The 16587-nt window shown below is 50.2% G+C and overlaps 1 protein-coding gene across 1 annotated transcript; it reads right to left on the bottom strand.

Moving 5' to 3' along the window:
- Nucleotides 1-1311: 1311 nt before the first annotated feature.
- On the bottom strand, nt 1312-15681 carry LOC310920115 (excitatory amino acid transporter 5-like; the record flags this gene model as incomplete). The annotated part of the gene is made up of 11 exons (XM_083879869.1): nt 15469-15681; nt 12952-13031; nt 10050-10262; nt 9348-9390; nt 8381-8603; nt 5336-5435; nt 4886-5119; nt 3208-3402; nt 2440-2574; nt 1548-1647; nt 1312-1449 (listed from the first exon to the last, which is right to left on the bottom strand). The coding sequence occupies exons 1-11, from the start codon at nt 15643-15645 to the stop codon at nt 1312-1314; spliced, it is 1638 nt and encodes a 545-aa protein (XP_083735995.1). The 5' UTR covers nt 15646-15681.
- Between the last annotated feature and the right edge of the window lie 906 nt (nt 15682-16587).

The raw sequence follows: 16587 nt of genomic DNA, 5'->3' as shown, positions 1-16587 counted from the left end.
GCAGAGATTGATTTGAAATGTCATTGTTTTGGGTTTGCGAATGATGTGACTGCTCCTTGAAGAGCAGTTGGGCTAATGTTTAAGAAGGTATTAATTAACCTCACCAAGGAGAAGGGGTGAAAAAGGCTAAAGTTAGCAGCAGTGTCTTCAGCTTACATTGTCCAGGATTCTAATTTTGTGAAGGATTTTGTAAGTTAATAGAAGACAATTTTTGTGGAAAAGCTGATTTATGGTATTTGATAGTTTCTGCTTTTCATTTGGCAAAACTGGAATGAATATTTCTTCTAAATTAGAAAAATTTTTACAACCTCTGACTTCAGCTTGAAAGAATTCTGCACAGAAAATGTTTTCTTTATGTGCAATTGGAGAACAGTTCAGTGATGTTAGTGGGGGGTCTGAGCTGTATTACGAGTCCCAGTTCTGTGGCAGGAAAGATCAAGAAGGAGAAAAGCAATGAGGTGACATTTTGAGAGACAAATTAATTCAGTGACATGAATTGTTGATATAAAAGGCTTTTGTGTAGAAGGCTGCCCTGGGAAGCCTGGATTTTAAGGCTGTAATTGGAATTTGAGCTTGGGGACAGATCCTTAGCTGGGAAAATCAACACAGTTGCAATTTGGCCTGGTTAATTAGTTCTCTGCAATAAAACAGCTGTAGAAACACATGTACAGCTGGTCTTTCCTTCCTCCCAGCCAGTGAATCCCACTGTCCCTGAGAGAGTGCAACAGTCAGCTGTCCTGTCTGTAACCTGACAGCTGGGAAATCTAGTTGTGCCCAACTTGGATTTTGAGTTCTAGACAAAAATTCACTTAATCTTACTTTTTAGATAAGAACCCAGTAATAAAATAAAAAGCAATTATTAAGAAAATAATCTCTATAATAATGAAAATAAAAGCTTCTGGAGCACAGCCTGGCCTTCAGGGAAGAGCTGCTGGCCAGAGGGTTCAATGTTATGTCCCATCCCTACTGCATTCTTACCAAATCCAGTATACTAACACCTGCTCACCTCCCTAGCTTTCAAAAATAGGTGAAAAATGGGAGTTATCAATCCTTCAAACCCAGCCATTTAAGACAGGGCAGCAAGCTCCCAGCTGTGTCCTCAGGCACAGGGAGTAGCTGGCTCCCTGCCCCAGCGGCTGAGCCATGCTCTTTGGGTGTCTGCTGAGAGTCCCATGGTTTTCAAAGGATAAGAGGATTTTCCCACTTTTTGTGCCAATTAAGGCCTTTATCTTGCAGAACATCCATATGCGACACTCACAATGTCAGTGTTTAGCACCAAGATGCCATTCCTGGGAGCAGGAATGCTGTTATCTACACCTGGCAGATGTTATAGTGAACTCCTGTCTGATCCAACAGGGTTTCTTCAAGCATTTCAATCCCATTGTCTTTGTGATGCAGGTGTGAGGTCTCTGCACAAGGAAATTTGTCTGTGTTGCTCACTGGCTCTTGCTGCAAAAAGAAGAGAGCAAGTTTTAATTTCTGGAGTGAGCAGGTGCCTGTCCTGCCATGTCCCGTGACCCCCTGTTCTCCCACCATGCCATACATACTGGGGGGGGCTTTGGGGCAAAGTCCTTCTCGCAGACGTGTGCTATGATGCCGGCAGCCAGGGCGTCACCAAGGACATTAGTCATCGTTCGTAGTCTGTCCCTGCAGAGAGACAGCACCAGGATGCAGGGGGTGGCTACAGCCAGTGTGCCTGGGATGTTGATGGCTTTGGAACATGTCAGTCACCATCATGAATGTCCCTCCCACTGGTGTTGCCAAGTGCTGTGTTGGTTTTGCAGTTGCTGAGAAAAAAACAGTCCCTGTGTGAGCCCTGTGCTGACACAGCATCTATCTCACCCTGCCTGTGTGAGCAGTGCAGGGACCTGTCAGTGCCACCTCCCAAACTGGGACAGACATTGTGTTAAGTGCAGGGAGAGCTGCCTAAGCAAGTCATAAAACTAACTCCTTGAGATGCCTCTCGGGGAGAAATCCTGTAGATCCAGCCACTGCTCCTCTCTTGTCTACCTAGGCACCTCTCATATTAGTTGAAGGTGCCAGTGGTGCTGGGTACCCTGTGATGCTGAAAGGTTGAACTGGTGGTGTGTTAACCTTCCTTTGTGGGGGAAAGAGAAAAGGGGAAGAGAAAGAGAAAACCAGCCATGATCTTGGCACTGTTCCCTCTTCTCCCTGAGGGGCTGGGAAGTACAAACCAGCCCACCTGCGTGTTGGTTCTGTAACTCAGCATCTGCTCTCTGTGGTTTCTCACCTAATGACTTGCTTTGTTTTTATCTTAGTACTTTAGAGTGGCACATTTCACAAGCTATGTGTTTATTTGTCTATGACAAGTGCAATCAGTTTCTGTCTCGAGAGCAATCTGGTTTCATCCATCAAGATGAACATCACCATGAACTGACACTGGGCACTGCCCATAGCAGTGTCCTGGAGAGCACTTACAGAGCCCAGTCGACGGCGATGATGAGGGTGATGTCCTCGGTGGGCAGCCCCACGGAGGTGAGCACAATGACCATTGTGACAAGCCCGGACTGTGGGATCCCAGCGGCCCCAATGCTGGCCGCTGAGGCCGTGATGCTGCAAAGAGGAGGTGGCTGTTCAATTCAAAGTAGCATGTTTGCATGGCAAAGTAATTTATTGCTGTGTGGAAGGACTGGATTGGATCTGACTTCCTCCACCTTCCTGTTCCCAGGTGCTATCACAAATTCCCCTGCGCGCAGCAAGGTCTGGCAGCAGGCACCCCGAATCTGTGCTCCCCTCCACCTTCCGGGTAGGGACTTTTTCCTTAAAATTGCTAAATATTTGCAAATGTACTTAATTATTATTTAGTTACATGCTTTATTTCCCTGCTAATAAAACGAAAACATCCCGTTCCAGAAGGGGAGTAAATGACACCTGCACAAATCCTTCTGTGCTCAGCCCTGCAGTGCTAACCTGCTCCAGCCACGTTTGTGCAGCTAGGCTTTTGCTTACAGGCAAAATCCTTGATTTGCAGCAGATTCTGGGGTGCGGAGCCAGCCCAGCTTTCCCTGGCACACAGCATAAGGACTGGGACATGCTGTACCCTCCCCTGCTTCTTGGCTTCCCCCAGCAAAGGTCACTCTGTGCATTAACAAGATCTCTACAAACAGAAAAAATGCAAGAGGTTGTCCTAATGTCTGTAAATAGGAATAGAGAGAAATAATCTGGCTGCTGCAGAGAAAGTTTTACCTTATAGTTATAATTTGTCCTAAATCCAGTTCATACTCATTGACCTGGGCAATGAAGATGGCAGCGACCGCCTCATAGAGTGCAGTGCCGTCCATGTTGATGGTGGCCCCGACGGGGAGCACAAACCGCGCCACACGTCTGTCAATGCCGTTGTTCTCCAGGAGACACTTGAGGGTGATGGGCAGGGTGGCTGAGCTGCAGGACAAGAAACAAGCAGTAATTACTGTTTGTGTTGAGCTTTATAGGTTGGAGTCAGTGTGATGGGATAGAAATACCAGCCCTCCTGAGGATGGATGCTGCAATGTTGCACAAATTGCTGTAGCAATGAAAGTCTCTTCAGCTCTCACCACTTGGGGAATGGACATCATCTGCAAAGTGAGCTGCAGGCTGAGAGAGGAAATGTCAGAATGTCATTTCAGTGGCTGAAGGCACCACTTTAACCACCTGTGTTCCATGGCTGCAGCTATGTTGAGCATCCCTGGTGCCCACGTTAATCCTGCAGCACCTCCTGGAGTGTAAGATAGTGTGTGCAGCACTGGCTGTATTGGGGTCCAGCCAGACCCCCGTTGTCCTCACTTGTCTCCTCCATGAGGGATGCCTGCCTCAGTTTATGCACCCCTGACCTCTCTGTCTTGTTTCTCTCTAGCATGAAGATGACAACTATCCCACAGGAACTGGGATAAGGAATGGAGAAAGAAAAACAGCTTGAAGAAAGGAAACTACAGAAAAGTCACTGGGATTGCAACAGGCTCTGGAAGGCAGGGACTGCATTTGGGACAGGCTCTGGATGCAGAGCAGTGGCCCCAGCCCTGGGCACAGACCATGAGGCTGGCAAAAGGAGCAGGATGTTCTCTCTACTTCCCTTAGCTGGCTGCAGAGCAGAGGGAGGAGAAGCCTGATGGAGACAGAGCTGGAGATCCAGGTTCAGGAGGAGACCAGGTCATTAAGAGCTGCAGAAGGAACAGTTGCAGCGGTGGGCACTGGGGAAGGGAGGCACAGTCAAGGTGGTTTTATTGGGATTATGTGGAGAAGCAACAGAGAGGCCAGAAAAGCCCTTTGCCTGGTCAAATGTGCTCCAGGAAAATGTTTGAATTTGTGTGTCTTCTGGAAAGGATGGTAGTTTATAGTGTGAAGGTTTTTTTTATTGTTACAAGGAATGTATTTCAATGAAAATAGAAGAGATAAATATAACCCAGAATTATTAAAATATTTTCAAAGTAGGCAAGACTTTTCTGTGGATGAACTTGTAGCTGATTTTAGATTGACAGTAAAGTGTTCAGAAGGGCTTTTAATGTTTTCAGTTAAACTCCAGGATCATAACCCCATGCAGTTTATAAAGTACCTATAACAGTCCTAGTTTGAATTTATGGCAAGAAAAGTGCAGTAATTGAATAAAGTGTGCACACAGACACAAAAACATTGCTGGTTTGCTCTGGGAAGACCCTGGAAGAGGGTGGGTGGAAGAGCACCACGAGCTGGCCAGGTCTCCTGACCAGGGCAGGGCCAAGCATCTGCTTTGTCCTAAAACCAGGAGCATTTTCATTTCAAGTAGTGCTGGAGCACAGTTTTCCTTACACCTGTCCTCCCAGAGCTCACCTGGCCGGACACAGCTGTATCTCCCTTACTAAACCAGATCCCTGCCTTGCAGTCTCCGCAGGTTCCAGTTATGTTTTCCTACCTGGATGATGTAGCTAAGGCGATCAGCAAGGCTTGCAGTATCCCCTGAATGAAAGCAAAGGGGTTTTTCTTGGTGATGAGCACAAAAAGCAGAGGTAAGAGGATGATTCCATGGAAGGCAAGCCCTGACACTACTGTAATGACATACAGTCCCAGCTTTTGTCCTATAACTGATGGATCTTCCATCTCCAAGATCTTTCCAGCTATGAGAAATACAATGCCAAAGGGGAAGTACCTGCAAAGAATAAGCAAAAAAATTATGAGGATGCAGCAATCACTGTAGATAGATCACTGCCTGATAGAGATGGCAGTGTTTGGTACGGTGCAGTACAGTCATATGAAAACAAATTCAGTGCTCACAACAGACACTTGCAGACATGTGACTGGCATTGCCATTAGATAGAAGGAAAGAAAATCAATCAATCAGTGAATCAATCAAAACCAGATTTACCAAACAGCCATCGAGACAATTTTCATAACTGCTTCATTCAGACACTGGCACACGTTAACCAGCGGGGCTCCTCGCTCACCCATTTTTCCCAGGAGAAGTCCTGCAACCAAGCACAGCAGGTTACGTTACTTGGGAGCACCATAGGAGAAGCACCTGACAGGCCAAGCGTCTTGAGGGTCTGGTGCCCACAGAAAGGGGGTTACCAGACAAAAATTGATTTAGTATTGGTTGCCATTCATGTCCTATGAATCACGGCCATTCTCTGTTTCAAGCAAACACAAGCATCTAGCCTTTTCTCACAAAGCCCCACCAGACCCAAATCCAGGATTTGGACTCTTCCTTGCACAGAAGACAGATAAACTTCACTGCTGCTCAATGCTGGAAGAGTTATTTCCTGGGATGGATAAACTGGATCAGGTGGCTATCTGGATTGCTTTTTGGTAACACAAGAATAATGAACTCTAGAAATAAAAATGGATTTTTTTGAAGATAAGGTGTGGTAGGGCTCTCTGTAGCTGCGGGTGTAATGCTGTGCTGCATCCCTTCCCTGCTGTGGAGACAAGGGGCCCTGGCTGCCCCAGTGACTGAGCAGTGCTCAGGGCCTTGTCCTGTGCCTGGTTCCCTCATGGCCTGCACTCTTGGGTGTTGGTGGCTCACAGGCTGTGCCATGATGTTGACAACATACATGGCTGTACAGTGATATGTCAGGAAGGATCTGAGTGAGTTGCTTAGATACAGGCATTAAGCCTTTTCTCCTAAGTCTGGTTTTTTCCTTTGATGTTGTTGCATTAACCTAATCCAGCCTAATTTTCTGTTGAAGGAATACTAGAGCAGAAATACAAGTTATGGTTTGAATGGTTTAGAAGGGTTATGGTGCTGTCCTGTCTGCCAGTGCTAAACCCCACTGCTTTCACTGGCTGGGAGGCTTTCCAGGAACCCATCACGCAAAGGAAAAAGGAACCTTTGAGCATTTGCCTGTCTTGTTTCCAGCTTGGTGCAAGTCCTTCTTCCTGCGTTGGCTAAAATTAATTTTGAAGCACTGTGCAGATGTCTGTTTTATCTTGGAAAAGAAGCACATAGACAGGATCTTGTGCTACTTATCCCTCTTCAGTCTTCAGAGTTGAGGACTCCAAGAGACCCTTAGTTGGTGACTGGATCTCTTGCCTCGCTCAAAAGAGAGATGAGGTGGGGTCACATTTGCCAAAACTTTCAGAAATGACACAAAGCTTGCCATGTTTAAATCTCGGCTCTGTGGATATTCGTCCAGTATTTGGTGACCACAACAGCTGCCTTGGGAGAAAGTAATTTCTCTTCAGGTCCCACAGAGCTGATTTGGGAGACATTGCCCAAGTAAATGGACAGGTTTCTGCAGCAATCTTGAAAGTCTGCCCTCTCATGGGTTTCAAAAGCAACAGAGAGGCCTTCAGTAGCAGTGAAGAATTGTCAGAGCTGGGGTAGTTGTGGGGGATCACCCCTCACAGCAAAGTCACTCTGGGTACCTAGTGGGTGCTGCATGGATGTCTCAGCCCCACAACCTGCCTAGTTTTGGTGTTGAATACGAATGCACTTTGCTGAGAGCTCAACCAACTTCCACCTGCCCCCCCATTTTGCTGCATGGAGGAGATGATCCCTATTTTCAAAGCATGGGGCTGTGGTGCCCTGCCTGTTCCTCTCCTGTCTTCTGCCAGGCAAACCCGATTCAGCCTCTCCTCATAAGGAAAGCATCCTGTGGGTGTATGAATGCCCTTTATCAAGCTGCCCATGCCTTGTGCAGGTGAGGCTCTGCCAGTCTGTGGCTTTGTAGAACTCTAATCCCACACAAAACATGGGGCAGTGCAGGTGATGGCTGGAGCTGGCTCAGGTGATCTCCCATTGCTTCCTAACTCAGGCTGATCCCACTCCCACGCTGGAGGAGTTATGAACTGTCATCTTAGAAGAGAAAAGCAGCTTCTCCTTGCAGGTTTGGCAGGGCTAGAGGAGGACACATGTCGTGTGGGCAGGAGCTCAGCACCTTTCCTGCGGGTCCAAGGTATGCAGAGGGTGTTGGTTGCTAGGACAGGCGATTGCCAGAGAAATCATCTGGCTGTAGGGATCTGTCAGTTGGTCTGGCTCTGCCCAGTCTTGCTGTGGCTAGCTGCTCTGAGGTCTCACGTTTAGAACTGCCTGCTCTCCGTGGCTCTGACTGCAGTCCAGTGCACTCTGGTACTGTGCTGGCTGTGCTGCCTCCATACCTCAAATCCTCTAATAGGCTTTTTGGTTCCTTATACACAAAGTTCAAGCTCCTTGCCCTCACCTCTTAATCTACACAAAATCCTGCTACCATGCTCATCTCACAGCCTCCTACTCTTTTTTTTTCTTCCTGATCCCTCCCTCCTCCCTTTCTCCCTCAGCCTTGCACCTGTGTCCTCTTATGCTTTGAGGCAGCTTCAAGTTCCTCCTTTCAGTAACTTTCTCCCATTTAAACCTCCTCTCTTGCATGTGTATCTCCACAACCTCTCCTCCTTCTCCCTTCCCAAAATTGCTGCCAAGCACCTTTTCCACACAGGACTGCAAGCTGTTCAATGCAGGATGCTGCCCTACCTCCTTCAGAAAGTCCTGTTGGGAATCCTGATATATTTGTAACAGCACCAGGTCTGACTTCACTGGCACGTCTTGCCTGCTCAGGGGCTGAACTCAGCATTAAGGGTTTGGGTCATTGTAGTGAGCTGTGTTCCAGGTAGCCTCGGCAAAATTACACCTCACTTCAGACTTTGTTAAAAGGACTCCCCAGCTTAAGTAATGGTTTGAAAGCCCTCAGGACCTGCATGTGAACTGTGAAGGAAATGCGGGGTAAAAACAGCCTTCCCTGTGTCTACAGCTTTACTGAGCTCCACCGCTGATGGTTCTGACAGGGCCCTTGGTATGAGCTCAGTGCTGGGCTCAGTTCCCAGGACTGGAGCAACTGAAGCTAAAAGAACCTCATCCTACATTGTTTGCTCTGTAAAGCGTGGTGACCACAGCAGTGGCCACCCTGGGCTGTCCCTGGGCCTGTGGAGGAGCAGGTACCTATAGTTGCTGAGAAGATGACAATTCCTAGGACATTCATCTCATTGCTGGTCCCAGCCAGAGTCCTGTAGGTCATCTCGGGTGATGGTGTCAGCTCAAGGAACACAGGCCGATGGATTTCAGGGTTTTTGTCATCAGGTGCAAAGTAAATAAAATTGACAGGTTTTCCTGGGATCTTTGGAAAACCAGAAGACTTCACCACCGGGACAAGAACAGTTCGATACTGTAACAGAAGCAAAAGAGAGAGGTTGGTGTGCTTCTGACATAAGGTCCATCCTGCTCTCTACACAGAGGCCAAGCCAGCCCTATGCTGGGTGCTCCTGGAGGTTAAAGGTTTGGCTTCCAGGCAGTAAAAGGCTGGTGGAAACAAGGAGTGAGAGTCAGGCAAGAGGATCTGTGGCTGTTGGCTTCAGACTGTCCTCAGCCAAGGCTGCAGAGCACACTCATGGTGTTGGTGACCTGGGTCCCTGCAGGTTACCAGCACAGTCCTGGGGTCCCTCTGGTCCTTCCATCCCTCCTCCAGGGAGCTTTATCAATGCTTTGCCATGTCATGAGTTTGCTTGTTTTCCCTATCCCTCCACCCTGCCTGGCCACTCTATCTGTTCCCTTTGACCACTCTACCTTCCCTCAAACATCCCTTCTTTGTGTTCCTCTCTCTGCCTGCCCACCCTGCTGCCACCCCGTCTCAGGGACTAAAAAGCTGCTGCACAGGAGTGGAATCTGAGGGAAGGGATGTGTGCTGTTTCCATACAGGAGCCTCACAGGCAGAGGGCAGGCATGGGGGTTCCTGTGAGCCTGTGTCCCACCCCCAGCACCCTCCTGCCTTTGGGTGTCCACCTCGGGTGAGTGTTGGGTGATACAGGGGAAGGGGAAAGGCTCCTGTCCAGTTTGTGGGTGGGCAAAGAGGCAGCCCCATCTGGAACTGAGCACCATCCTGGCTGCATGCAGAGGGGTCAGGTGAACTCACCTGCTGGAACGAAGCTTCAACCAGGTTAGAAGGAAACATGTTTCTGTAAGAGACCAATAACACAGGGTTCAAGTGTGTTGAGAGGACAGAGGCAGCATCCTGGGAAGCACTTCTCATGGGCACAGTGTCCAGAAGAGGACATGAAAACCAACAACAGCTTATGACAGCTGTGCAAGCTGAGAGCAAAGAAGGGTTGGAAGGTGAATGCAAAGCTGGACTGAGAACTATGTGTAAATGGCATTGGTGGAAAACCTGAGCCTGGGATGGAGATCTGCCATCTGCAGCCCTTGCTCAGAGCCTGGTCCAGTCAATCCAGTACCCCCAGAAATGGAGATTCTCCCCCAGCCCCTGGGTGTGTGCTGCAACCCTTCCCCAGGTAACCCCATCCACTGCCTTAACCCAGCCCTGAGCCAGCTGGGCTTGGCATGTCCCAGCTGGGGGCTGCAGAGAAAAATCCAAGCCTTGCAGGAAACACGACTCTCTCTCATCTCTACTGCAGTGCATCTCTTTGCTGACGGCTTTGGGAGAGCTGTGGCAGTGACAGAGTGGCCAGAGGGGCACAGATGGGGGCAAATGAACCCCATGTTGCTGGGCTTGGAGGTCCTGTTTCCCTTGAGATCTCAGGGTCTTCTGGGAACCCAGAACCTTCTGGGAAGATTTTGTTATCACAGCCTTGGCTCCTGCTGAATTCCTGTGACACACCTGATTAAATCCAGTAATGCATCTGCGGAGCTGAGCACCACTTTCCCCACAGAGTAGTTGTCCTTCTGGGCAGCTGCACCAGGATGGATGCTAACCACAAGGATGATCCCCACGGTCACTGCCATGAAGGTTGTCCAAAGGTAGTAGGTGATGGTGATCACCCCCATCTTCCCGCAGGCCTTGGAGTCCATGGTGGCCAGCCCAGACATGAGGCTGCAGCACAGAACAGAGTGGTCACTGTCTGCTCCCCAAACTGCACAAGATGTGCCTGATGGGCAGAATCTCCAAGGTGGAAATGGTTTCCATAGGTTTTTTAAACCAAAGCCTAAGGGCATCACTGAGTTCTTGCACATTCCTGTGCCTGCAGGATCTCACACCCAGGATGAGCTTGTGACAACCCAAGCTGAGCTGAGAAGGGCAGGAGACACCTCCAAGCCCCTTCTCAAGGTCTGGCTGTGTTTTCTGTTTTCTATAAGGGTTAAGAAGTTTATATTCTTAGTGTATTTTTATGTTGAATAACTGATGCTGCTCCTTTTTTGTGAGATACTGTTCTCTTATATCTCCATTGCTTCGTGCCACTGCTGTGTGTCACTGTGAGGAGCAATGGAAGGTACTAGCAAGGTTCATAAAATCCTGGTGGGGGTGGACCCTATGCCCCCAGGAGACACCTGAAGGTTCAGATTTCATGCGCATGTAAGCTTTCCTAAGAAGTAACCCATAAGCTACTTCTCAGCAAAATTGGGCTAAAAATAGACAGGGCATTACAGGCTGCCCCAGCAGGGAGAGCAGTGCTGGTGGTGGGGACAAGTTGGGTGCAGGACTGGGTTTGATGAGGCCATTTACTTGGGAGGAACTGCTGACATTCTCAAGGACAGAGAGGCCCCACAGAGAGATCCTGACAAATGTGAGGATTGGGAAATCCCTAACCATGTGATAAGTGACAAGGGCAGGTGTCAGATCCTGTCCTGGGATGGGGCAGCCCTGGATGCAGGGACAGACTGGGAATGAGAGGCTGGAGAGCAGCACTGTGGGAAGGGACCTGGGGCTCCTGGTCGATGGCAAGTTGGATCTGAGTCACTGCTGTGTCCTGACAGCCCAAAGGGCCACCAGGCCCAGGGAGGGATTGTCCCACTCTGCTCTGTACAGGTGAGGGGCAGCCTCACCTCCAGTGCTGGGGGCACTTGGGGCACCACAAGATCAGAAGGATCCAAAACTGTTGGAGAGTGTCCAAAGGAGGGACACGGATCTGGGGAAGGCTCTGGGGAGAGGCTGAGGGCACTTGGCTCGTTCAGCTGGAGCAGAGGAGACTGAGGGGAGGCTCCTCGGGGGCTGCAGCTCCTCCCGAGGGGAGGCGGAGGGGCAGGGGCTGAGCTCTGCTCTGGGACAGGAACAGGAGCCCAGGAAGGGCTGGAGCTGTGCCAGGGCTTGGGATGGAGCTCAGGGAAAGGTTCTTCCCCCCAAGACTGCTGGGGCACTGCCCAGGCTCCCCAGGGAACGGTCCCAGCCCCAAAGCTGCCAGAGCTCCAGGAGCGTTTGGACAACGCTCTCAGGGATGCCCAGGGTGGGAATATTGTTGGGGTGTCTGTGCAGGGCTAGAGGTTGGACTGATGGGTCCTTGTGGGTCCCTTCCAGCTCAGAATATTCCAGGATTCTATGAAATGTAAGTGTTTGGGGCCTGCAGTGTGCCCCACATGCATACAGACCCACACTAAGCCCCTGCAGAACCCAGCCAAGCCCTGACCCTGAGACAGGACATAAAAGCACTGCAAAGGTCAGTGTCAACCTTGGGGATACACAGGGTGGCTGAGGTGGTGGTCAGCCCACAGATCCCATTAAGAGCCACACATCCAGGAGGCGAAGGGCCTTGGAAACTCAAGAGGGTCCACAAAGGCAACACTGACATAGGTGGTGCTTTCCAACTTGGGGCTTGGGGATCTCCAGAGCTCCATCCCCAGGTCATGCCCAGTCCACTCTGGGATGGTGCGTAGAAGGAAGACACCACCATCATTCAGTAATTATAGAAAAATCCCTGGTTCAATCCAACATGAAAGAAAATTCCCAGGAGGCCTCTGCAGACCCTGCACCCACAGACAGGAGAGTGATCAGAGGAGACCACTCAGCAGCTGAGCTGCTGGAAGGGCTGAGACCAAAGGGAAACCCTCGGGCACCTCAGGGAGGGATGTGAGGTACAGACCTCTCTACAAGGGCTGTTACTGAACAGGTCAAATGTGGCCAGGATACAGACTATGCTGTTCTCAGAAATGAGCTGGAGGCAAATGGGACAACAAGCAAACTCTGACAAACAATAGAGAAATGACACATCCTTGAGCGAACAAGGACTTGATTATTTGCGTGTGTCTAATGAGCACATGCCAACATATTGTTTGAAATATGTTCATCCATATAAGGTTTTCAAGACCTTTCTTAGGCCCCAGTAGGACTTCTGGCTCTGTTCCTTATTTCTAGGTCTGTTGGGCCAATAAAATGGGGATTTGCAAACATAGACACAGCACTGCGAAATGCTTATTATTTTACCTGAACTTTCTCAAATCCCTCAAAGAAAATCTGCTTTGAGGTTAAACAGCCCATCACAACTGCCCACAGATGGTCCTGGTATCACCAGCTGCCCAAAAGAAGGGAAACACCACAGCCAATGCAGGTGGCTCACCTGGGTGCAAGTGGCTACCAAATCCAAGTGAGGATTTGTCACAGACTATTGCTGGGAAATCATGGGGTTTGATGGACACCAACCCAGGGGATGCTGCTTCACTGCTAGCTGCTTGGAGCCAGGTTTATTCTCACCCCACACAGTTTTGGGGTTATCTCCTCAATAGGGGGTCACAGCGTGATCATTTCAACATGATGGAAAGATGGTGCTTTAGAGCAGAAGGTAATGTCTTACCTGGAAGTGATCAAGGGCAGGATCAGCATCTTCAGCATCCTCATGAGGAGCTCACCAGGAAACGAAAAATACTGCTTCTCCTGCACATAGAGCAGAGTGTATGTCAGGTAAATGATTATGGGTTAAGAGCTCAAACTTGATCAATCTGCCTTTTCCCCAAACAGACCGAGCTCTGAACTTGGTTCTGAACAGGCAGCTGCTCCTTGAGGCACTCCATAATGCCATTTCTCTGCTGCCCCATACTGGGAGTAGACCCAGGGATAGGGAATACCGGCCATGTGGCAAACCTGGCTGTAAACAAGGGAGGGGCATGTGGGGTTGATCCCCTCCCAAAAACATCCTTGGTTCTGTAGCCTTCTAGGGAATGGTCCACATGGCCCCACCACTGGCTCCTCCCAAAATTCATTGCACTCATTATCAGGGAGCAGAGGTTTGGCTGCATCTGCTTTAGGGCAAAAGTGCCCAAAGCTGTTGACAGCAACAAAAGGTGGGACTATTCGTGGCTGAAGGTGGAAAAGAGGAGCTCGGGAAGAGCCCAAGTGTCTAGCCCATCCATGGGACAATCTTGGTGCTATGGCATCTCTCCATACCCTACACTCCCCACATGGACATGGGGAAGGGCTGCAGAGACATCCCCTAAAGTCTGGATCCCACAGCTATGACCAAGGGGAGAGTGAGGGGTCTGTGGGATCAGTAGCCCGGGCAGCATCCCTCCTTCCCTCCATACCTATCTCTACCCACCACCTGTCCCTCCAACCATCCCCCATCCATCCATCCATCCTACCCTCCCTCCTTCCATCCCTCATCCCCCTATTTCACTGTGGCACTGTAGAAGTGTCAGGGGGGGATCTGAGTTGGCCCCAAGACAAGAAGGTACTTTTGGTTACTCCAAAGTAGCCACTACCCTATGCTAGGGCTTTGAGGGGTGCCAAGGCAGCTGTGCTCCCCTGTGCTGTCCCTGCATTGTCCCAGTGTGTGGCTGGACATGGCTGATGTCCCCAGGGAGCTCAGGCAGAGTGGAGCTGCAATGAGCCCAGCTGGGTGCAGGGGGTAATGCCAGATCTGAGCAGCATCTCTTTGCCAGGGGGTCTCTCAGCTTTGTGACAGTTTCCTATAGCAGGGAGAAAAGCAGAGACCGGCTACCTCTCCAGCTCTCCTCCAGATTTTGTGACAAAAGTCTCTAGTGGAGACAGTCTTTAGTGTCTGCCAGGCCCACAGCAGAGCTGTGGCAATAGGGCGGGATGGGGCTGGAGCAGAGGATGGATAAACTTGATGCATGGCAGGACACAGGGCTGGAGCCCTGAGACTCTGCCAGCCTCATGCCCAGCATGGGTGGCTGCTGGGCTCTCACGGGTATGTGCACTGGGATGCAGGGAGATTACACCCAGCTTCAATTAAATAACGAGATCATCCCTGCTGCTCTGATGCTGAAGGGCCTAATTGAAATGACAAGACTTTGCTAAATCCTAGTAGGCAACACAGGGATGTTCCAGCATCAGCCGAGCTCCCCTGGAGCAGCATTCCCCGTCCTGGGCTCAGCAGCCTGGCTGACGATCAGGGCTGAGCCATGGCCCAGCTGCCTGAAGTCAGAGGATCTCAGCTCAGAGCCATTTCGTACCATGATGCTCCTGAAAAGTGCTGAGCCAACATACTTTTCTCATGTGGTTTCTCCAATGCATTTGTCTCCAAGGCTCCTCAAAGGAAGGTGGTCCTCAAAGCCCTCCAGGCTCCCCACTAGCCCTCTATTTATTTGCTGGGTCCACTCCAGAGCATGGAAATGTGCTTTGATTGCACACAGCTGAGGAGAGTAATGGGAGGACCTCATCCCTTGGACCCCATCCCTCAAACCCCATTGCCTGGACCCCATCCCTTGAACCCTGTCTCCCGGATCCCATCCTTCAGATACCAACACTGCTGGTGGTGTTGGGGGAAGCCTGTTTACTGAGCATCTAGCTCCTCAGTAAACATTCTCCCCTTTCTCAGCCTCATCCCACCTCGAGGCTCCTGCAGACTCATGGGGTCCAACCCAGAGCTCCTCACTCCCATTAGAGGGAGGCAGAATTTGTCTTATAGCTTGGACATTTGTTGGCACAGAAAAAAGAGACGAGACAAGAGGAGAGGAGAGGAGAGGAGAGGAGAGGAGAGGAGAGGAGAGGAGAGGAGAGGAGAGGAGAGGAGAGGAGAGGAGAGGAGAGGAGAGGAGAGGAGAGACGAGAAGAGAAGAGAGAAGAGAAGAGAAGAGAAGAGAAGAGAAGAGAAGAGAAGAGAAGAGAAGAGAAGAGAAGAGAAGAGAAGAGAAGAGAAGAGAAGAGAAGAGAAGAGAAGAGAAGAGAAGAGAAGAGAAGAGAAGAGAAGAGAAGAGAGAAGCATGGGCAGAAACATGCCTTGAAGTGGCTTTCTTGGGCAGGAGTCTTTGCTTTTGGGGCTGTGCCCATCTAGGACCCTTACTGGCATCAGGGCTTGCCCCCTGCCCTATTCCATCCCCCTCACTCCCATCACCATCCCAGCCAGGCTTACCAGATCTGTCAGCTCCAGAGCCCGCAGCAGGAACCCCAGGAGGCATCCAGTGACAACCGATAGCATCGAGAGAGTCAAGAGGCCATTTTTGTACCAGAAAGCTCGTACCCACTTCCAGAGGCGCAGGAGGGCTGTGGACAGTGAGTGCAGCAGAGCTCTTCTGACCCACTCCCACATGGTCGTCCTCAGCTGCCCAGATGATGTCCCTGGGAGCAGCTCCCAGCCCCACTCATGGCCACAGGCCCTGCAGTGCTGATGGACCACCCCTGCTCTGTGCCAGGAGCTGAGTGTGCTGGTGGCTAATCCCCAGAACCAAAAGCTTCAGGGATATTTGGGAGCCTTTCCCATAATGGAAAGTGACGTCTTCAACTGGTTAATCTGGGCTTGGCATCCCAGTGAGGTGCTGAACCCTCCCAGTTTAACCCTCCAGCCCCTGGGATGGGGGCCAGCATGCAGACTGAGAGCAGAGACTCAGCCCCAGAACTTCTCACTGTTTCTGATCTAAAAGGATTTGGATCTTACCACCAGATCTGGCTCCTGCACAAGATTTGTGCTCCTCACTGGCTGTAAGTGCACCCTGATCCTGCCCCCATCTGTGAGGGCTTCATGAGGGTAGAGTCTGCAAAGGGAAACTTCCCCAGTGAATGAGAGAATTTCCCATAACATCTGCAGACACCAGCCCAAGGCACCAAGAGATGATGCTAAATATTACCACACAAATATCTGTCCCAATAGATCCAACCTCCTGCCAGATCTCCAGGGAAGCTGCCCCAAGGCCATAAGATGCTGCTGGAGCACCTGCTCCATAATTAATGATAGAATATTTATCTGTCCAGTTTGCCTCTGGTTCAGGCCAGGAGTGTCACTGGGGCCAGAGTGTGGCACAGAATGGATGGGAAGGTGGGTCCCAGGCTGAAGATGCTCTGAGAATGGGAAAATATTAAAACTTTCATGGGCCTGATTTTACCCCTCTCTCCCAAACAAACAAACAAAGCCATGAAACCCTCTTGAACCATTGCTATATTTTACACAGAAAAAACAGAGCTACAGTGACCGTGTGACTTGAAGATCTAGGGCCCCCTGCCCCGTGGGACAGGATCTGTGGAGCCCCATGTGCTG

Source organism: Zosterops lateralis, assembly GCF_965231275.1.
Source record: "Zosterops lateralis genome assembly, chromosome: 29".
NCBI classification, from domain to species: domain Eukaryota; kingdom Metazoa; phylum Chordata; class Aves; order Passeriformes; family Zosteropidae; genus Zosterops; species Zosterops lateralis.
The sequence above is the reverse complement of the archived record's forward strand: the minus strand, read 5'-3'. Positions and strand labels throughout refer to the sequence as shown.